The sequence below is a fragment of the Capricornis sumatraensis genome, chromosome 3 (genome assembly GCF_032405125.1).
Source record: "Capricornis sumatraensis isolate serow.1 chromosome 3, serow.2, whole genome shotgun sequence".
Classification (NCBI taxonomy): domain Eukaryota; kingdom Metazoa; phylum Chordata; class Mammalia; order Artiodactyla; family Bovidae; genus Capricornis; species Capricornis sumatraensis.
Genome location: NC_091071.1, coordinates 162,953,501 through 162,976,917, shown reverse-complemented (window position 1 = coordinate 162,976,917; position 23,417 = coordinate 162,953,501). Strand labels below are relative to the sequence as shown.

The 23,417-nt window shown below is 43.9% G+C and overlaps 1 protein-coding gene across 3 annotated transcripts in view; it reads right to left on the bottom strand.

Moving 5' to 3' along the window:
- LOC138077044 (nuclear autoantigen Sp-100-like) overlaps positions 1 to 16,023 on the bottom strand; it is an 80,549-nt gene extending 64,526 nt beyond the window's left edge. For all 3 annotated transcript variants that reach the window (XM_068969421.1, XM_068969422.1, XM_068969423.1), the window contains exon 1: positions 15,908 to 16,023. In XM_068969421.1, coding sequence (XP_068825522.1) covers positions 15,908 to 15,939 — 32 coding nt within the window. In that variant the 5' untranslated portion in view covers positions 15,940 to 16,023. The remainder of the gene's footprint in view (positions 1 to 15,907) is intronic.
- Between the last annotated feature and the right edge of the window lie 7,394 nt (positions 16,024 to 23,417).

Here is a 23,417-nt window from a genome sequence, read left to right as displayed (position 1 = left end):
CAATAAATTGACAATCTAGGAAAAATTGTTACTTTTTAAGAAAACAGAAATGATCAAAACTGAGAAAACTTGAGAAATAAATAGAACTAAAATGAATAGGAGAGATGTATAATATCCTTCCAGACCTGTCCTAAACCTGCCCTCTCCTCATTTCCCTCCCAGAAATCGGTTTCAAAGAGTTTAATGAGAAATTTCCAGTCATCCTTCAAAGATCAGAACATATTTGTCTTCAATCATTAAAATAAGTTAAAAAAATTTAAATCACCACAAATTATCATGAGGCTGCCACATTTCTGCTATCAAATCCAGGTAAACACAAGATAGGTGATAACTGTAGGTTAATATTGCTTATAAACATGTACTATTAAATCCCCTCATAAGATATTAGTGAGCTCGGTCCAAGGGTAGATGAAAACATAGTGTGATATGACCACATAAGAATCATCTCAGGAATTCTAGGACAGGACAGGTTAGAAAACCTTTCTGTGCTTTTGGTTAAACCTGGCAGATTGAACATACCTGCATTATGTCCTTCTGACATGAGATCATCTGTCAGAAAGTGACATGGCAGAAAGCAAGGATGAGAGAATGGAAGGAAGGAAGGACACTGAACACATGTTAAGCGGACAATGAACACACGTTAAGCGGACACTGAACACACGTTAAGCGGACACTGAACACACATTAAGCGGACACTGAACACACGTTAAGCGGACACTGAACACACATTAAGCAGACACTTCTGAAGATGAGGTGTGGATGTATATTGCTGTCGTTTAGTCACTCAGTCGTGTATAACCCTTCGAAACCCCACGGACTGTAGCCAGCTAGGCTCCTCTGTCCATGAGATTTTTCAGGCAAGAATACTGGAGTGGGTTGTCATTTCCTTCCCCAGGGGATCGTCCCACTCTAGGAACTGGATCCTGGTCTTCTCAGCATCTCCTGCATTTCAGGCAGATTCTTTTACCACTGAATCACTGGGGAAGCCCAGGTGGTAGCCAGCTTCACAGAGTGAAGGGATAAGAAACCTAATTGGACCTCTCTTACTATATACAAAAATTAAGTCAAAATGCATTAAAGACTTAACTGTAAGACCTGAAACTATTGCAGCACAGAGCATGGGGACTATTGATAATAATACTGTATTGTATGCTTAAAAATACTAAGAAAGTATATTTTCAAGTTTTCATCACAAGAAAAATATTTGTAACTATGTATGGTACTGAATGTTAAGTGGACTTATTGTGGTGATCATTTCATAATATCAAATTGCTATGATATACCCCTGATATTAATATAATGTTATATGCCAATTATATATAAATTTTTAAAATCTATAAATAATTGCCAAAATTTGGAAGCAACCAAAATGTCCCCCAGGGAGTGAATGGATAAATAAATTGTGGTACATTTAGAGAAGAGAATACTATTCAGGCCAAAAGAAAATACACATTATTAAGTAAAAGAAGATAATCTGAAAAGGCTACATACTGTATGATTCCAACCATGTGATAGTCTGGAAAAGGCAAAATAAGGGAGACAGTAAGAAGATCAGTTCTTGCCAGGGATTTGGGGAAGGGATAAGTAGGCAGAGTACAGAGCATTTTTAGTGCAGAGAAATGACTCTCTATGATACCGTGATGGTGGTCACATGTCATTATATATTTGTCTAAGCCCACAGTGCACAGTGGACTTGAATTTGAGCAAACTCTGGGAGATAGTAAAAGAGTGGCTTGACATGCTGCAGTCCATGCGGTCACAAAGAGTTGGACATGACTTAGTGCCTGAACAGCAACAGCAGTGTACAAGGATGAATCCTCATGTAATCTATGAACTCTGAGTGATGATGATGTGTCTGTGTAAGTTGAAAGTGAAAGTTGCTCAGTTGTGTCCGACTCTTTGTGACCCCATGGACTATACAGTCCATGGAATTCTCTAGGCAAGAATACTGGAGTGGGTAGCCTTTCCCTTCTCCAGGGGATATCCCCAACCCAGGGGTCAAACCCAGGTCTCCTGCATTGCAGGCAGATTCTTTACCAGCTGAGGCACCAGGGAAGCGTCAATGTAAGTTCATAAAATTGTAAAAAATGTACCAGTCTGTTGGGGAACATTGATAACGGAGTAGGCATGTTTGGGCTTTCCTGGTGGCTCAGTGGTAAAGAATCTTCCTGCTGATACAAGAGATGTGGGTTTAATCCCTAGGTCAGGAAGATCCCCTGGAGCAGGAAATGGCAACCCACTCAAGCATTCCTGCCTGTGAAATCCCATAGAGAGAGGAGCCTGGCATGCTGCAGTCCATAGGGTTGCAAAGAATTGGACATAACAGTGATTAAAAGACAACAACAATAATCTCCACTGTGATGATGCCAGCAGGCTTTTTACACTTAGCCATGTAGGAACTGATTGCAGACCTGAGCCACATCTTGAAACATACTTTTTTTCTAACTTTTCCATCTATAGGATTTAATAAATACATAAAAGAGCCCCCATGAGGTATATGCTCTTATCATCCCATTTTACAGATGAAGAAACAGGTGTACAGAGATGTTAAGAGATATCTGCAAGGCCACATAACTACTAAAGAACAGAATGAGGCTTTGGACCAGAGTCTAGTCCCTTTAATCATTACATAATATTGCCCTCTAGGTAAATGACAACTCCATCCTTTAGTTTCTTTGGCTAGAACCTTTGCAGTCCTCTATGACACTTCTATTCCTCCCATACCTAATGTTTTATCCATCTTCAACAGTCCTTCACTTTACCATAGAAACATATCCAGTATCCCACATCTTTTCTTTGTATCCACTGCTCTAACCTGGTCCCAACCACAATAACACCAGGCTACTGCAATGACCACCAACTAGTCTTCTTGCTTACACTCATGTCATATTGCAGCTGTTCTCCAAACTCTAAATACCAATAGAGCTTTTTGAAATTGAAATTCTATTATTTCACTCTATTGAAAAACCCTCCCCTGACCCCCACAATTTATATTCTAAATTCTTGACCGTGACCTATGAGAAACAACATGATCTATCTCTTGGTACCTTTCCAATCTCCTTTTCTACTCTTCTTTTGGATCACTGCCTTTTGGCACTGTAATCGCCAAGTTTTCTTCTTACATTCCAGGCATGTTTCTATACCTGACTTTTCATTGACTGTTCCTCTACTTGGACCATTTCTTCAGGAATTTATGTGGTGCTTTTCACTCATTCATTCATGACTTCCATTAAATATCAATACTAGCCTCTTAGAAAACATTTCTGTTACACCCTATTCATGTACCCCATAGGTTTTTTTTTTCTTACTACCTTCTGTCATTAAATTATAAATTTATTTGTTCATCTGCTTATTCTTTGTCTTGGATGTCATCTCCATTAGGTCAGAGACTTGGTCTGCTTTACTCACCCTTATATTCCAGCACCTAATTAAGTGCTGGGAATAGGGTGTCAGGAAATATTTGTGGATGAATGAATCAAGCATTAGTATAATATATAGGAGAATGTGGCTAGAATTCTGAGTATATGAAGTAAGTTTTAGTTGCTCAGTTGTGTCCGACTCTTTGTGACCCCATGGACTGTAGCCTGCCAGGCTCCCTCTGACCATGGGGATTCTCCAGGCAAGAATACTGGAATGGGTTGCCATTCCCTCCTCCAGGGGATCTTTCTGACCCAGGGATCAGATCCGGGTCTCCTGCATTGCAGGAGATTCTTTACCGTCTGAGCCACCAGGGAAGCCCAGTATATGAAAGGTGCTTTGAAAAAAGACACAAGGAGGATAACCTTGGTAGACATGAGTATATGGACACGGATACATGCACCTTAAGGTTCATAGCAGCATTATTTACAATCGCCAAGACATGGAGTCAACCTAAGTGCCCATTAGCAGATGAAATAGGATGAAATATACACACACACTAATCAGAGTATTAGTCATTAAAAATTTTCCCATTTGCAACACTGTGAATGGACCTAGAGAGTATTATGCTCAGTGAAATAAGTCAGAAAAAGACATAAACTCTGTGTTATCCATTGTACCTGGAACCTAAAAAATAAAACAAATGGATATATATAACAAAACAGTAACAGACTCATTGATATAAAGACCAAGTTAATGGTTACCAGGGAGAAGAGGGAAGTAGGGAGAGACAAGATAGGGATATGAGATTAAGAGACAAAAACTACCCTGTGTAAAATAAATAAGCAACAGGGATATATTATACAGCACAGGGAAATATAACCATTATTTTATAATAACTTAAAATGGAGTATAATCTATAAAAATATTGAATCACTCTGTTATACACCTGAAACTAATATTGTAGTGTAAATCAACTTCAACTTAAAAAAATTAAAAACTCAATAGCAGGATTTAGCAGAAGATTGAATTAAAAAGGCAAAATTTGTGAACTGGCTAACTAGAAGACAGACAGCTAAAAAAAAGATATGCAACCAAGGTACAGATATTTAAAAAGTGGGAAAGTGCAGAAAAACATGAAATATGTGAGAAACTGCCAAAGTTCTAGTATAATCATTTCAGTCCTGGAAAGAGAGAGGAAGAAGCTGGGGGGAGGGCAGAAGAAATATTTGAAGAGATAATGGCTAAGGTTTTCCAAAAGTGATCAGTCACAAATTAAAGCAGACATCAAGTCACAAATTAAAGAAACTGAAAACGCCAATAGGATAAATGCAAAACAAAAGCAAAAGGCAAACAAATTTAGGCTCACTACTGTTTAAATGCTAAGAGAAAAATCTCAGAAGCAGTCAGAGGAAACTTCATGAGTCACCATCAAACCTCAAACCATAGACTTTGAAAACTGGCAGTTAACCAATTAATCAATCCTTCAATCAATGACAGCGAGTTTCTGGTGTGGTGGAGCAGGATTCAAAACATCTGTCTCCCACCAGCTCCCACAAGCAGTACAGTGTTCTGTTGAAAAAACTTAGGAGTTGGAAAGAGCATTTTAAAATGTTATCAATCACTGAAGAGATGAAACTGCAGGAAGGATTTGCCAGCAAAAGCAAAGGGGGAGGGACAAAGCATAGAGACACTTTTGATTTGAGGGTATTTGCTGATCCCAGAAAATCAGAACCTCAGGTTTGAGAGCCTTAAGGGGTGAGATGGACAGAAATAAAGTCTAGAGTCCACACAGGGTGCAGAGTCCAATGGGAGTCCAGTTCCTGACTTTGATATCTTCATAGAGAGAATAAAGAGAAGAAGGAACAGCTCTGGAATTACTGAATTGCATTCCTGGTGAAATCACCTGGATTCCCCCAGGTTCTCTCAGTCTCTGAGCTTGTACCTAAGAGATTCCAGAGGGGGTGCCTTGAAGCACCTGGATGTAACAAACAGAAATCCTTTCCAAAGTTTAGTACCTTCACTGCGGCCCCAAATTTAACCTATAAATAATTTTCCAAATACAGTGCTAGTATATAGTCCAAGATAACCAGCTATGTAAGCAAAATAATCCTGTGAATAGAGCATAAAAAGGAAAAAACTAGTAACTTGATAGGTGGAGAAGTCTGGCAAACACCACCTAATTCGAATGATCAGTGTCAACACCCCTGGTGATAAGTCAGTTGACATGTTCCCTGATGGGATGTGATGAAAAGGACATTTCATCTCTGTGGTTTTCTTTCATAAAACCTGTAACCCCGGCCTATTTCTGAGGAAGACATCAAGACCAACCCAACTTGAAAGACATTCTACAACATGCCTGCTTGGTGCTCTTCAAACTGTCAAGGTCATGAAAAATGAGAAAAGACTGAGAAACGGTCACAGACCAGAAGAGAATAGGGGATTGGACAGTTTAATGCATTGTGGTGCCCCGGATTCAGTCCTGCAGCAGAATATGAACACTGGTGGAAAAACTGGTGAAACAAAAAAGTCTGGGCTTTAGTTAGGTATGTTTAGTGTTGATGTTAGTCACTCAGTCATGTCTGACCCTTTGCGACCCCATGGGCCGTAGCTCTCCAGGCTCCTCTGTCCGTGGAATTCTCCAGGCAAGAATACTGGAATGGGTTGCTATTTTTTTCTCCAGGGGATCTTCCAGACCCAGTGATCAAACCCGGGTCCCCTGCATTGCACACAGATTCTTTCTCGTCTGAGCCACCATCTTTAGTTAATAGTAACCTAATAACCTAATCTGGAATCAAGATTGCTGGGAGAAATATCAATAACTTCAGATATGCAGATGGCACCACCCTTATGGCAGAAAGTGAAGAGGAACTAAAAAGCCTCTTGATGAAAGTGAAAGAGGAGAGTGAAAAAGTTGGCTTAAAGCTCAATATTCAGAAAACGAAGATCATGGCATCTGGTCCCATCACTTCACAGGAAATAGAAACAGTGGAAACAGTGTCAGACTTTATTTTAGGGGGGCTCCAAAATCACTGCAGATGGTGACTGCAGACATGAAATTAAAAGATACTTACTCCTTGGAAGGAAAGTTATGACCAACCTAGGTAGCATATTGTAAAGCAGAGATACTACTTTGCCAACAAAGGTCCGTCTAGTCAAGGCTATGGTTTTTCCAGTGGTCATGTGTCGATGTGAGAGTTGGACTGTGAAGAAAGCTGAGAGCCGAAGAATTGATGCTTTTGAATTGTGTTGGAGAAGACTCTTGAGAGTCCCTTGGACTGCAAGGAGATCCAACCAGTCCATCCTAAAGGAGATCAGTCCTGGGTGTTCATTGGAAGGACCGATGCTGAAGCTGAAACTCCAGTACTCTGGCCCCCTCATGCGAAGAGTTGACTCATTTGAAAATACCCTGATGCTGAGAGGGATTGAGGGCAGGAGGAGAAGGGGACAACAGAGGATGAGATGGCTGGATGGCATCACCAACTCGATGGACGTGAGTTTGAGTGAACTCCAGGAGCTGGTGATTGACAAGGAGGCCTGGCGTGCTGTGATTCATGGGGTCGCAAGGAGTCGGACACAACTGAGCGACTCAACTGAACTGAATAACCTAACAGTATGGGGTCTTTTAGTTTTGATAGGTGTACCACAATAACATGAGAGGGTAACATCACAGGATATGAAACTGGGTGTGCAGGGTTTAGAAACTCCTGTACTACCTTTGTAACTTTTTTGTAAATATAAAGTTATTCCAAAATAAGAAGTTTACCTAAAAAATGAAATTTGTGAGTGAGAACTGGCAGGAACAAGAGAAAACAGGGCCACAAACACTTCATATATGGAAAGTGTCAGATGTCAAGCATAAAACTCCTTTAACCTGTGTAAGCCTTTTATTAAAAAAGAAAACCTACATCAGACATCATTCATGGGGCTGGTGCACTGGGATGACCCAGAGAGATGGTATGGGGAGGGAGGTGGGAGGGAGGTTCGGGATTGGGAACTCATGTACACCCGTGGTGGATTCATGCTGATGTATGGCAAAACCAATACAGTATTGTAAAGTAAAAAAAAAAAAAAAAAAAAAGAACAACTAAAAACAAAAACAAAACACATCATTCATAATTGAACAATGATAAAGGCCTTCCCTTTGGGACTAGAATCAAAATAGAGATGATTACTGCTACTACTTGTGTTCACCATACCCAAAGTCCTAGCCCACACAGAAAGGCTAGAGAGAGAAGTAGGAAGAATAAGGATTAGATTAGAAGGACCAAAGCCATCATTGTGTATATGTTTCATAAATTTACGTCCATACAAAAGTATATATCTCCATACAAGTTATTAGAATTTTCTGGCAAAGTTTCCATTTATTTTTACATCTTAGTAACAAGCAGTTAGAAAGTTGATTTTGAAATTACATAGATATAATTGCAGAAAGATGTCAAGTATCTATGAATAAATCTAGCAGAAGAAGTGTAAGACTTCTAGGCAGAAAATTTTATTAGAAAATATTTTTAAATTAATAACATACAAATGCTATATAATGACATAGAAGACAATATTGACCTACATATTCAGCACAATCCTAAACAAAAACTCAACAAGATTTTGAAAAACTGATTTGGAAATGCTAAAACCAAAACACTTTGGAAAAAGAAAAGAGCATGGGAAGATTTACTCTACCATTTTCAGGAGTTCATGTGAAGCTTTTGTTTCCATGACGGTATGGAGACACATAAGGAAAGCCTGCCATAGGTCAATGGCAGAGAAGAGAGAGCACTTAAACAGCACCCTGCAGATATGGCCACTTGGCTAATGAGAAGAGGAGCACAGCAGATCAGCGGGGAAAGGGATGGTTTAACCGATCAAAGGAGTCTCAAACTGAAATTGACAAGAATTAAAGTAGACGCTTTATCAGACAGGAAATAATTTGGTCTCAGATACCTAAAGAAAATATGGGTAAAAAAACAAAACCATTTACTCAACTTAAGACTGTGGGTGACCAGCGAGCTGTGCACGTCAAGTCGAAGTGAAACGGGCTGTAAATCCATGGCAGGCGCATGAACGAGAAGGTTAAACAGCGCGTGAAACCAAACTGCAAACAGAATCACTCTGGAAAGATAACCCAGAGGATGAAGAAAACATCCTCAAAGCACTGAGCATCACACAAAGACCTAAACAATAAAGAGCACGAAGATGTGGGGATAAAACAACAAAATGTTTCAAGTTAGGAGAGCTGTAGAAACAAATTAAGATCCCCCAAATAAACACAGTCAACTTGAAAAAAAAAAACACCAAGAAACCAGAAACTACTAAATATTAAATAATTCTCATGAAGAAAAGTTTGAGACAATCAGTATGAGCAGAAAGCAAAATGCTAAAGATATAAAAGTTGAAAGACAGATAAATGCTATGAAGGCTAAAACTGCTACAATTAAAGAATAATTTTATCCAAAAATTGAAAAAAGAAAATAATTTTGGATATACTAGAAGAGAACCTTACCATAAAGGTAGAATTGAATCTATCACCTTAAGAGCACAAGGGCTATGGTTAAAGACAGTGCACATGGAATTCATCAGTAACTTTCTGAATGGCTTTATTTATTCCAAATAACAAGGGTGAATCTGTTTTAAAAAATCAATAGAATAAGAAGTCTATACCTGAAGTTTAAGCTCTAATAAGAAAAAAGTCTATAGATTCAATGCAATTCCTATCAAGCTACCAAAGGTATTTTTCAAAGAGCTTGAACAAATAATTTCACAGTTTGTATGGAAATACAAAAGACCTCGAATAGCCAAAGCAATCTTGAGAAAGAAGAACGGAACTGGAGGAATTAACCTGCCTGACTTCAGGCTCTACTACAAAGCCACAGTCATCAAGACAGTATGGTATTGGCACAATGACAGAAATATAGATCAGTGGAACAAAATAGAAAGCCCAGAGATAAATCCACGCACCTTTGGACACCTTATCTTTGGCAAAGGAGGCAAGAATATACAATGGAGTAAAGACAATCTCTTTAACAAGTGGTGCTGGGAAAAGTGGTCTTTTACAACTACTTGTAAAAGAATGAAATTAGAACACTTTCTAACACCATACACAAAAATAAACTCAAAATGGATTAAAGATCTAAACATAAGACCAGAAACTATAAAACTCCTAGAGGAGAACATAGGCAAAACACTCTCTGACATAAATCACAGTAGGATCCTCTGTGACCTACCTCCCAGAATATTGGAAATAAAAGCAAAAATAAACAAATGAGACCTAATTAAAATTAAAAGCTTCTGCACAACAAAGGAAACTATAAGCAAGGTGAAAAGGCAGCCTTCTGAATGGGAGAAAATAATAGCAAATGAAACAACTGACAAACAACTAATCTCAAAAATATACAAACAACTCCTGCAGCTCAATTCCAGAAAAATAAATGACCCAATCAAAAAATGGGCCAAGGACCTAAACAGGCATTTCTCCAAAGAAGACATACAGATGGCTAACAAACACATGAAAAGATGCTCAACATCACTCATTATCAGAGAAATGCAAATCAAAACCACAATGAGGTACCATTTCATGCCAGTCAGAATGGTTGCGATCCAAAAGTCTACAAGCAATAAATGTTGGTGAGAGTGTGGAGAAAAGGGAACCCTCCTACACTGTTGGTGGGAATGCAAACTAGTACAGCCACTATGGAGAACAGTGTGGAGATTCCTTAAAAAATTGGAAATATAACTGCCGTATGACCCAGCAATCCCACTGCTGGGCATACACACTGAGGAAACCAGAATCGAAAGAGACACATGTACCCCAATGTTCATCACAGCACTGTTTATAATAGCCCGGACGTGGAAGCAACCTAGATGTCCATCAGCAGATGAATGGATAAGAAAGCTGTGGTACATATACACAATGGAGTATTACTCATCCATTAAAAAGAATACATTTGAATCAGTTCTAATGAGGTGGATGAAACTGGAGCCTATTATACAGAGTGAAGTAAGCCAGAAAGAAAAACACCAATATAGTATACTAACACATATATATGGAATTTAGAAAGATGGTAACGATAACCCTGTATGCGAGACAGCAAAAGAGACACAGATGTATAGAACAGTCTTTTGGACTCTGTGGGAGAGGGCGAGGGTGGGATGATTTGGGAGAATGGCATTGAAACATGTATAATATCAAATATGAAATGAATCACCAGTCCAGTCTGGATGCATGATACAGGATGCTCGGGGCTGGTGCAGTGGGATGACCCAGAGGGATGGTATGGGGAGGGAGGTGGGAGGAGGGTTCAGGATGGGGAACAAGTGTACACCCGTGGCAGATTCAGGTTGATGTATGGCAAAACCAATACAATATTGTAAAGTAATTAGCCTCCAATTAAAATAAATAAATTTATATTAAAAAAGAAAAAGTCCCCATGAGCAAAGTTAAAAGGCAAGAAAAGTATATTCATAACTTTCAGAATATTTAGCAAATTCTTATTGTTAAAGAAAGAACAATCATCTGAACTCACATTGGCAATAAATTAACCAGTAATCATAGAAAACACAAAAATTTTTCAATCTTTCATGTAATTAAGAGAATCAAGTTAATAAGAGATAGAGATACCTGGAGTAACAGGCAAATTTGGCCTTGGAGTACAAAATGAAGCAGGGCAAAGACTAACAGAGTTTGCCAAGAGAATGCACTGGTCATAGCAAACACCCTCTTCCAACAACACAAGAGAAGACTTTACACATGGACATCACCAGATGGTCAACACCAAAATCAGATTGATTATATTCTTTGCAGCCAAAGATGGAGAAGCTCCATACAGTCAGCAAAAACAAGACTGGGAGCTGACTGTGGCTCAGATCATGAACTCCTCATTGCCAAATTCAGACTTAAATTGAAGAAAGTAGGGAAAACCACTAGACCATTCAGGTATGACCTAAATCAAATCCCTTATGATTATACAGTGGAAGTGACAAACAGATTCAAGGGATTAGATCTGATAGACAGAGTGCCTGAAGAACTATGGAGGGAGGTTCATGACATTGTACAGGAGGCAGTGATCAAGACTATTCCCAAGAAAAGGAAAGGCAAAATGATTGTCTCAGGAAGCCTCACAAATAGCTATGAAAAGAAAAGCTAAAGGCAAAGGAGAAAAGGAGATATACCCATTTGAATGCACAGTTCCAAAGAACAGCAAGGAGAGACAAGAAAGCCTTCCTCGGCAATCAATGCAAAGAAATAGAGGAAAACAATAGAACAGGAAAGACAATAATTCTCTTCAAGAAAATCAGAGAACATTTCATGCAAAAACGGGCGCAATAAAGGACAGAGATGGTATGGACCTAATGGAAGCAGAAGTTATTAAGAAGAGGTGTCAAGAATACACAGAACAACTGTACAAAAAAGATCTTCATGACCCAGATAACCACGATGGTGTGATCACTCACCTAGAGCCAGATATCCTAGAATGCAAAGTCAAATGGGCCTTAGGAAGCATCAATATAAACAAAGCTAGTGGAGCTGATGGAATTCCAGTTGAGCTATTTCAAATCCTAAAAGATGATGCTGTGAGAGTGCTGCACTCAATATGCCAGCAAATTTGGAAAACTCAGCAGTGGCCACAGGACTGGAAAAGTTCAGTTTTCTTTCCAGTTTCAAAGAAAGGCAATGCCAAAAAATGTTGAAACTAAGCATCTGTCTACAATGTGGGAGACCCAGTTTCGATCCCTGGGTTGGGAATATCCCCTGGAGAAGGAAATGACAATCCACTCCAGTACTATTGCCTGGAAAATCTCATGGACAGAGGAGTCTGGTAGGCTACAGTCCGTGGGGTTGCAAAGAGTCGGACACGACTAAGCGACTTCACTTCACTTCACTTCAATGCACAATTGCACTCTTCTCACGTGCTAGTAAAATAAAGCTTAAATTTCTCCAAGACAGGCTTCAACAGTAAGTGAATTGTGAACTTCCAGATGTTCAAGCTGGGTTTAGAATAGGCAGAGGAACCAGAGATCAAATTGCCAACATCTGTTGGATCATCAAAAAAGCAAGGGAGTTTCAGAAAAATATCTACTTCTGCTTTATTGACTATGTCAAAGCCTTTGACTGTGTGGATCACAACAAACTTTGGAAAATTCTTAAAGAGATGGGAATACCAGACCACCTTACCTGCCTCCTGAGAAATCTGTATGCAGGCAAGAAACAACAGTTAGAACTGGACATGGAACAACAGACTGGTTCCAAATCAGGAAAGGAGTCCGTCAAGGCTGTATATTGTCACCCTGTCTATTTAACTTCTACGCAGAGTACATCATCATGCAAAATGCTAGGCTGGATGAAGCACAAGCTGGAATCAAGATTGCCAGGAGCAATGTCAGTAACAACATATATGCAGATGGCACCACCCTTATGGCAGAAGGCGAAGAGGAACTGAAGAGCCTCTTGATGAAAGTGAAAGAGGAGAGTGAAAAAGTTGGTTTAAAACTCAACATTCAGAAAACGAAGATCCTGGCATCCAGCCCCACAACTTCATGGCAAATAGACTAGGAAACAATGGAAACAGTGAGAGACTTTATTTTTGGGGGCTCCAAAATCACTGCAGGTGGTGACTGCTGACATGAAATTAGAAGATGCTTGCTTCTTGGAAGAAAAGCTATGACGAGTCTAGACAGCATATTAAAAAGCAGAGACATTACTTTGCCAACAAAGGTCTGTCTAGTCAAAGCTATGGTTTTTACAGTAGTTATGTATGGATGTGAGAGTTAGACCATAAAGAAAGCTGAGTGCCGAAGAATTGGTGCTTTTGAACTGTGGTGCTGGGAAAGACCCTTAAGAGTAGCTTGGACTGCAAGGAGATCCAACCAGTCAATCCTAAAGGAAATCAGTCCTGAATATTCATTGGAAGGACTTGATGCTGAGGTTGAAACTCCAATACTTTGGCCACCTGATGTGAACAACTGACTCCTTTGAAAAGACCCTGACTCTGGGAAAGATTGAAGATGCAAGGAGAAGGGGACGACAGAGGATGAGATGGTTGGATGGCATCACTGACTCAATGGACATGAGTTTGAGTAAGCTCCGGGAGCTGGTGATGGACAGGGAAGCCTGGTGTGACAGGAGTGAGTGACTGAACTGAAATGAAGTTAACAAAATGCCACTCTTTATCCACCACATCTGCAAAGTTTGGGTGTGGGGAGATCGCTTGTCTAATTTTGGGTTGTTTTTTAGTCGCTAGGTCATGTCTGACTCTTTTTCTACCCCATGGACTGTAGCCCTGAAGGCTCCTCTGTTCATGGGATTTTCCAGGCAAATATACTGGAATGGGTTGCCGTTTCCTTCCTCCAGGGGATCCTCCTGACCCAAGGATTGAGCCTGCGTATTCTGCATTAGCAGATGGGTTCTTTACCACTGAGCCACCAGGGAAGCCTAACTTTTGGTAGGAAGATATATTGGTTCCGCTACTTATGCAGTTTGGAAGAATCTATAAACAATTAAATATGAGTGCCCTTTGCCTCAGCACTATAACTTTTTTAGTTATTGACACAACACAGACACTTGTATATGTGCAAAAAATATAAAGAAATAAATTATCTTTGTTATCATAGCTTGTTGGCAAAAGTGAGCAACTGAAAATTACCTGAAGGTCTGTCAGTAGAACAGTAGAGTGGTTTAAAAACTATGGTGTAAGTCAGAATGGCCGTCATCAAAAAGTCTACAAATAAATGCTGAAGAGGGTGTGGAGAAAAGGGAATCCTACACTATTGATGGGAATGTAAATTGGTGCAGCCACTATGAAGAACAGTATGGAAGTTCCTTAAGAAACTAAAAACAGAACTACCATATGATCCAGCAATCCCACTTTTGAGCATGTGTACAGAGAAAACCATACTTCACAAACATGCATGCAACCCAGTATTCATTGCAGAATTATTGACAGTAGCCAGAACATGGAGACAACCTAAATATCAATAGAGGAATGGGTAAAGGGGAGGTGGTATATACATTCAGCAGAATATTACTCAGTCAGACAAAAATGCATCGCCCCAACATGGATGAACCCAGAGATTATCATATTAAGTGAAGTAAGTCAGAGAAAGACATACATCATATATCATTTATAAGTGGGATGTAAAAAACTGATCCAAATAAATTTATTTACAAAACAGAAACTGACTCACAGACATAGGAAACAAACTTACAGTTTCCAAAGGGAACATATGGAGGGGGGTTAAATTAGGAATTTTGGAGTAACATATACACACTACTATATAAAACAGACAAACCAACAAAGACCTGCTTGTAGCAGAGGGAACTTTACTCAGTATTTTGTAATAATATATATGGAAAAAGAATGAAAAAGAATATGTGTATATACATATATACTCATATATGTACAACTGAATTACTTTGCTGTACACTTGAAACTAACACAATATTGTAAAACGATTATACTTCAATTAAAGAAATAAACAAACAACAACAACATAAAACTATGGTGTGTCCATTCCATAGAATAGTATTATCTATGGCTGTTAAAAGGAATAAGGCAAGCCTATGATTATTAAGAAGATCTCTATGATTTTCACTATTAAACTAAGTGAAAATGCAAAATGGCATTTACAATATAATTCCATGTTTTAAAAAACAGGGCTCACATTATGTATTTAGGAAAATGAGTTATATACATAAATGCAAATCTGGAGGGTTATGCCTACAACTCTAACAGGACCGGGATTGGAAGCTGCGAGGGGGTGAGTGGTGAACAGGACTTTTCCCCTCTCTCTACTTCCGTATTGTTTGAAATTTTATGAGCCAGACTGCATATGTATTTCTTCTGTATTAAAAAAATTAAAATTTTAAAATATTAAGTAATGTTATTTCGGATCCATTACTAGAGAAAGATAGAAACACAACTTTTTTCCTTGTAGAGATGTAACCTGTTCCAGAATAGAAAATGAAACCAAACGTAAAATTACTCAGCCTGTGCTAGCCCTGGGCAGTTTGAGGCATTTCTCTTCCTTTTGTTTCTTTGCTCAGGATGGCTGGAGGAGGAGCCCAGGACCCCCAGTCAGAAATGAGATTAGTTCCAGAGCTGACAGAGGTGTCACCCACAGGACAGACGTGAGCCCACACCACTCAGGGTTTCAAAATAAGTCAGGGGTTTACCCTGAATTTCGTGTTTTCTAAACTACCTTCTTTGAAATGATCTATGCAAAGGTAGAACTGACAAGAGGGAAATGAGAGTAATCTGGGGTCACGAGGAAATAAAAAGTCATAAAGGACAAGGCGCCTTCAGGCAGACGGGCCAGCGGAGCCGTAGCTGCAAAACAAGCAGTCATGTGTGTTGTGGCAGCAGGACTCAACCAGCAGGCGCCCTGCTGCAGTTTGAAATCCCATCTCCTCGTCACACATTTCTGTCCAGCCTTATATGGTAGGCAAAGGTTCCCTTACACCAGGTGGAAAGCAAAGGTTCGGTGCAGAGTCCAAAGACAGCACTGAACAGCAGTGTGGCCGCAGGGAAAGGCGGAAGGAAGAGGGAGAAAGACTGACCTGGTGCTGAGCTCTCTGCCCTCTCCAGCCATTTTCCCACCCAGCCTGGCCTGGGCCTGGGCTTGGCCTCTGATTCTTCCAGCCTCCCCAGCCTGGGTCCGGAGAGGCTGCCAGAGCCCTGAGCGCCGAGCAGGAAGTCAGCTCTGGGTCTCATCCAGGGCTAGCGGCTCCGCCCATGGAGGGGAAAACAGAAGTGAAAGTACTTGCCAGTGAGCTGTGCTGGGCAGACACTGGCTCCTTCCCTCTACCTGCAGTTCCCTGGTGCTTCCAGCCATCAAGACATGTGGTCCCAGGGATGCAAGACAAGGAGTGACACTCAGGGCCTGGAGGGCCAAGGGAGCGGCCGGGTCAGCCCCCAGGGGTCCAGCTGTTTGTGCAAAGGCAGCAATGATATCTGCGTGACCCCAGCTGTCTGCAGGCTTCTGCCTTCTCAGGGCGGTTCAGAGTTTAGTATGGGGTCAAGAGCAAACTCAGGTGTGCCCCTTCCCCTTTGCTGAGATGGTTGTCAGGGGAAGAGGGGAAGACAGAGACTTCAGATCCTCTCTCCAGCCTGTGAGAGAGCCTGGACCAACCGCGTCAGGTCCCAGCATTTGGACACCGAGCAGGAGCGAGCCCAAATGCTCAGCTTTATAAAGTGGGGAGAACATTTTTAGCATTCCTAGAAATCAGCCAGGGGTAGGAGAAGAACCTCCAAGGCCCTGGGGCTGGAGAGTGGAGCCCAGTTGGTGATGTGGGTTGACATCTTAGGTGCAAGGGTCTAAGGTGTCCTGACTACAGGGTTGCTTCACCAGTGTAGCCAGGGGTTGACGAACAGAAACCTGGGACACTGCCATGGGAATGCAGAGGCAAGAGGCTTCTCTCCAGACGGAGATGGAGGTTAGGACCCAGATCATGTAGAAATGAACAAGCAGGTAACCCCAGCTGAGGGGATGACCCTTGGCCCTGGAGTTGTGTCTGTCCATAGATTTTTCACTCAGATTCTGTCATCCTTCCACAGAGGATCAGACGTGACCAGACTGTGAGTCAGAATGAAACCAAATCATGCGTGAGGATAAGAGGAGGGTTTCTACTCTCTGCTCACTTCTTTCTTTTCACTGTGGTCAGGACAGAGCCCAGAACTCCAACGAGGACTTCTTTACCAGTGGGCAGGGTCTCAGGGGTACCTGGTCCTGCACACGCATGGACCCCTCTCTCACCCCCCTCACTCCAGCGGGTAGCAGGACTACTGAGCTGAGCCTTGTCTGGGCAGGACTGTCCTCTGCCCTGACTCCATGGGGCACAGGGTCCACACAAGCCTGGCACAGACCACACCTGCCTTGTCTAGGGTCCCCTCTCTCTCCTCTCTGTTCCTGGGTGGCAGGTGGACCAGGTCATCGCCATGCTGCATGTTGACATAAACATGCCAGCTTTTCTGTGGGCTCACTTAGGGCCACCAAGATGAGAACCTGGAGTCAGAGGCCGCTTAGCTGAGGTTGGACCATCTGCAGGACAGACACTCCCGAGTTGGGGCTGCTCTTGGCCCCTGGAGGAGACCTTCCTGCAGGTCAGAGAAAGCTGGGCCCGCACCACACCCATGAGAGCAGTGGGGTGGGAGGGTCTGAAGCACCCCAAGTCCTCTGTGGAGAAAGCAGTTTCTTTGATCCAGGAAATAACGTCAGACCCACTCAGGTTTGGGAAAGGACAGGTGGCAGGTTGGTCCTATGATAAACCATAATGGAAAAGAATATGTATATATATATATATATATACGTGAGAATGTATATATAAACAGGCATCCCTGATGGCTCTGATGGTAAAGAATTTGCCTGCAATGCAGGGGACCCGGGTTCGATCCCTGGGTTGGGAGGATCCCCTGGAGAAGGCAATAATAACCCACTCCATTATTCTTGCCTGGATAATCCCATGGACAGAGGAGACTGGTGGGCTACAGTCCATGGGGTCACACAGAGTCGGATACATCTGAGTGACTAACACACTTTGAATTACGTGTACAACTGTACCACTTTGCTATAAGGTAGAAATTAGCACAACATCACCTATAACTTCAATTAAAAAAAAAAAAGAAGGATGTTGAACTCCTCCTACAGACCCTGCTGGAGTGACTGAAGGAAATAAGGAGACGCTTGGGGCATGTTCCGTGGCTGCGAGGAGCACTGAAGCCGGAGCCTTTCTGCTATCACAGGAGCCCAGTTATCAGACCTGGGAACCCACAGAGCAGGAGAGGCCCCGCTTGAGGAGCGACCACGGGGCACAGGATCTGCCAGGGCAACGGGCTTCGCAAGCTTCCAGGAGCAGCTTCTGTTCAGACTTGAGTAGTGGGGGTGGTCTCCCCGCTGGGAGGGCCCCGTGGGGACCCGAGGCCTGTCCCTGAGATGAGACAGTGGGATCTGGGATTTGAGCCTGCAGGGCAGGGGGAAGCAGCAGCCACTGTGGCCCCTGGGGCCAGAGGATCAAGACGCCCGGCTCCTCCGTGGGAGCTGAAGTGAAGGGAGGCGGGCCCCTGGGGCCCGTGGTGATGCTCAGGCCGGCTCCAGGGTCCCCTTCCAGGGCAGCACCGCAGCCAGCGGGGCTCGCCTGGACCCCCTGCTCCTCCCCACTCCTGGGAGACTCTGGTTGGGGGTGGGTGGGAGGGGTGAGTCTGCTCCTTGCTGGGTCTCCCTGGGCTCATCCTGCCTGCAGAGGCTGGGGCTCTGTCAGCTCCTTCAAGGTCAAGTGCACTGGGCCAGGGGCTGGGGCAGTGAGGGGGAGTAGGGTGTGAGTGCTTGGAGCTGTGTGATGCTGTGTGGATGAGCCCGATTCTGAGGTTCAGTTCAGGGATCTCTTTCTGCCACATGCTAAGCCGCAGCATGGGCTTCCCAGGTGTCTCAGTGGTAAAGAATCTGCCTGCCAACGCAAGAGACATAGGGGGTGCATATTCGATCCCTGGGTCAGGAAGATCCCCTGGAGAAGGAAATGGCAACCCACTCCAGTATTCTTGCCTGAGAATTCCATGGAGAGAGGAGCCTGGCGGGCTACAGCACATGGGGTCACAAAGAGTTGGATATGACTGAGCTTACACAGGACTGAGCGACTGAACTGAACTGAACACACACACACCACAACTCTAAGCCCAGTGCAGCTTTTATCATGAAGAAAGATGGTATTTTGAATTCCTCACTTTTTTGCCTGTCTGCAGGTTTGGAACTTAGGTGAGAAAAAGGGATGCCCTTTTGGGGTCTCTACTCTCACCTTCGGAGAAGGCAATGGCACCCCACTCTAGTACCCTTGCCTGGAAAATCCCATGGATGGAGGAGCCTGGTAGGCTGCAGTCCATGGGGTCGCTGAGAGTTGGACACGACTCAGTGACTTCACTTTCACTTTTCACTTTCATGCATTGGAGAAGGAAATGGCAACCCACTCCAGTGTTCTTGCTTGGAGAATCCCAGGGACGGTGGAGCCTGGTGGGCTGCTGTCTATGGGGTCGCACAGAGTCGGACACGACTGAAGCAACTTAGCAGTAGCACTCTCACCTTAAACTGGGTCCAGTACGTAGGTATATGTCTCCCTCCTTGGGTTTCTGGGGTCTCTGGTGGTGGTTTAGTTGCTAAGTCGTGTCCGACTCTTGCAATCCCATGGACTGCAGCCTGCCGGGCTCCTCTGTCCATGGGATTCTCCAGGCAAGAATACTCGAGTGGGTTGCCATTTCCTTCTCCAGGGGATCTTCCTGACCCAGGAATCAAACCTGGGTCTCCTGCACTGCAGGCAGATTCTTTACTGACTGAGCTATGAGGGAATCCCTCTGGGGTCTCTACTCTCACCCTAAACTGGGTCCAGCACATGGGTACATGTCTCCCTCCTCGGGTTTCGGTTCATGCGCGCCCTCGATGAGGGGAGAAGCCAGGAGCGACACCCCCTTGCAGTTGTGGTCTTGACACAGTTATCCCTGAGAGGGCTCCGTGGCCATTTGGCGGCATTATTTCAGTTTTTAGAAACTGGGGTGAGGAGAAGCCCCCTTCTCTCACTGAGTAGAACCTCAGTGACTGTGCTAAGGGGTGGAGCTGTGGACTTGTGAGGCTGCAAAATTTTTCAGAAGCCAGAGGAACTGTTGGGCTGGAAATGTGATCCTTTCTGCAGGGAAGACAGCGAATCCTTGGAAAGTGGGATGGGCAGAGGCATCTAAGCAGAAGAAAAGATTTCAGGCTGAGGGTGGTGGGGATTAAGGAAGAGAAGAGGACCACTGGGCACCACTGGAAATCCACCTGGGCCTCTTTCAAAAGGTCTGAGGGCCATCTGCGAGAAACGCCCCCCGAGGAAGCCCACAGTCCTTGTGCATTCCAAGCAAGGAAGAGGCTGGCCCAGGGCGCGGTCCTGTCCACAGTTGCAGTTGGCATCATCACCCACAGCCCTTCAGCTGGAGGGCTGGGCCTGAGCTCCAGGGAGATAGTTGATGTGGCATCAACAGCTCAGCAAGGACTGCTTTCCCCTGTACCCTGGTTACATTGAGCAGCGCTACACTCCTGCGACCCACTGAACCCACCTCATGCCTCTCTGCTATGACCACCCAGCTCCAGACACACCATGTGAACACAAAGCAAGGAAGGAGCCTGTCACTGCCTTCACCCGTCTCATTTCAGCACCCAGTGTCTGCATCCCCTGGGACTGGGTACCCTTTTCCTCCTTGACTTGGGCTCCAGCTGGCTGCACTCCCCACCTAGTGGTCTTGCCTGGTATTACAATCTCCTTTGTTGCCTATTCAGAGAAACTGCAGCCCTGAAATTAAAAGACGCTTGCTCTGTGAAGAAAACTATGACAAACCTGGACAGCGTATTAAAAAGCAGAGACATTCCTTTGCCAACAAAGGTCTGTAAAGTCAAAACTATGGTTTCTCTGGTAGTCATGTGTGGATGTGAGAGTTGGACTGTGAAGAAAGCTGAGTGCTAAAGAATTGATGTTTTTGAACAGCGGTGTTGGAGAAGACTCTTGAGAGTCCCTTGGACTGCAAGGAGATCAACCAGTCAATCCTAAAGGAAATCAGCCCTGAATGTTCCTTGGAAGGACTGATGCTGAAGCTGAAGCTCCAGTCCTTTGGCCACCTGATGCCAAGAAGTGACTCATTGGAAAATCCCCTGATGCTAGGGAAGGTTGAGGGCAGGAGGAGAAGGGGACGACAGAGGATGAGATGGTTGGATGGCACCACCGACTCAATGGACATGAGTTTGAGCAAACTCAGGGAGATGGTAAAGGACAGGAAAGCCTGGGATGCTGCAGTCTTTGGGGTTGCAGAGTTGGACACGACTGAGCGACTGAAACATACGAGCAGAGAAACTGAAGCAGAAAATCTCATCTCAAATTGTAACTGTCTAAATCCCTTGAAATTAGTAGTAGAAACACCATTATTTCCTTCCAAATAAAGGTGAACTGACTTAAGGACTGGGTCCCGAGATATGTTTGATATTTGACGGTTCATGAGCACACAAACACATTCATGGTCTGGACAGGAAAGTCTTGGCTTAAATGGTGAGGGAAGCCCTGAGACTTTGTCCCTCCCTTTCCTTTGCAGCCCCTGTCTTCCCGGAGAGCTGCATTCTGTCCAGGCGCCTCAGGGTGACTGTGTCCTCTCTACCTCCAGGAGGAGAACTGCTCAAACCTGCCCCTCCTCATCTGAGGCTCTGTTCTCATGGCCTGCAGCTGTGGCAGAAGCTTCCTGAGGTCTCTCCTGCACGTGTGAACCTCACTCCATAGTGAGCAGTTGAAAGCAATTCACATTATTAAAGAAGCTGCGAAAATGAATGGCATGGGATGAATTGTTAAGAGACAATATGACACTTTAACGAAGTTTTGTGTTTCACAAGGAGCTCTGCTCAATGCCGTATGGCTGACTGGATGGGAGGGGGAGTTGGGGAAGAATGGATACACATATATGTCTGGCTGAGTCTCTTTGCCGTCCACCTGAAACTATCACAACATTGTGAATCAGCTATACTCCAGTGTAAAATAAAAAGTTAAAAAGAAAAAAAGAAGTTGTGCATTTCAGGCAGGCAACCTCATGCTCTGGACCCCGGGTGTTAGTGGAGCTGTCGTCACCTTCCTCCACTGTTATGATTCTCTGCTGCCAGGAGAAGGGGAACCCAAGTCTTAGCTTAGTCTTAGCTTCATTGAATGGCAACACTGAATCAATGGACATGAGTTTGAGCAAATTCTGGGAGATGGTGAAGGACAGGGAAGCCTGGAGTGCTGCCGTCCATAGGGTCGCAAAGAGTTGGACACGACTCAGTGACTGAACGGCAACAGCTTCGTTCAGCTGTGGTTGACTTAGAAGCCCAATCACTTAGCAAGGGGTGGACCTTTCACGGGTTCGCCATGTCTGATATTCTGGAGACAGCTGGTGGGATCTCCATGTCTCCTGAGCAAGTCCCCGATGGCACTGGCTGCCATCCCTGGCAGATCTGGGATCAGGCAGTTCCATACTGGACTTGCCGCCCCCAGGGGATATGGCTGTAAGGGTCTGCCCTGCACTTGGGAAGCGGGAGGAATGTTTCTTGGAACCTACCTTGGTATGGGGTCTCCCAGGGAGTTCCAGAGTGTCAGCAGGGCTGGGCACCACAAGGAGCAAGGGTGGACCAGAGAAGGAAACGGTTGAATGAACAGTGAAGCTTTGCAGATTTCCCACTTTTATTAATAATATTTCTGCAAATCCCTCCACGTGACAGCCTTTGCCTTTTTTATCTTCTAAGTGGATACTTCTATCAAGGGGAAGATCCACGGTGGAGAACTCAGTGCTACTACACAGAACAGAAGCAGTGTGATTGCAATGAACAGCCTCATGAAGGTTCAATAGTTGTAAGATAGGGGGTGGATTGTAAGGACCCTTCACCATGGGAAGAGGATCAGTTAAACTGTCTCTACCCAGAGGGGTCAGGGGCTTCCCTGGTGTCTCAGACAGTAAAGCGTCTGCCTGCAATGTGGGAGACCCAGGTTTGATCCCTGGGTTGGGAAAACCCCCTGGAGAAGGAAATGGCAACCCACTCCAGTACTCTTGCCTGGAAAATTCCATGGACAGAGGCGCCTTGTAGGTTAAAGTCCATGGGGTCTCAAAGAGTTGGACACGACTGAGTGACTTCACTTACTTCAGAGGCGTCAGAGGGATGCACACACGGAGGGATGCTGAAAACTTCAGTTCAGTTCAGTCGCTCAGCCGTGTCCGACTCTTTGCGACCCCATGAATCGCAGCACACCAGGCCTCCCTGTCCATCACCATCTCCCCGGAGTTCACTCAGACTCACGTCCATTGAGTCAGTGATGCCATCCAGCCATCTCATCCTCGGTCGTCCCTTTCTCCTCCTGTCCCCAATCCCTCCCAGCATCAGAGTCTTTTCCAGTGAGTCAACTCTTCGCATGAGGTGGCCAAAGTACTGAAGCTTCAGCTTTAGCATTATTCCTTCCAAAGAAATCCCAGGGTTGATCTCCTTCAGAATGGACTGGTTGGATCTCCTTGCAGTCCAACGGACTCTCAAGAGTCTTCTCCAACACC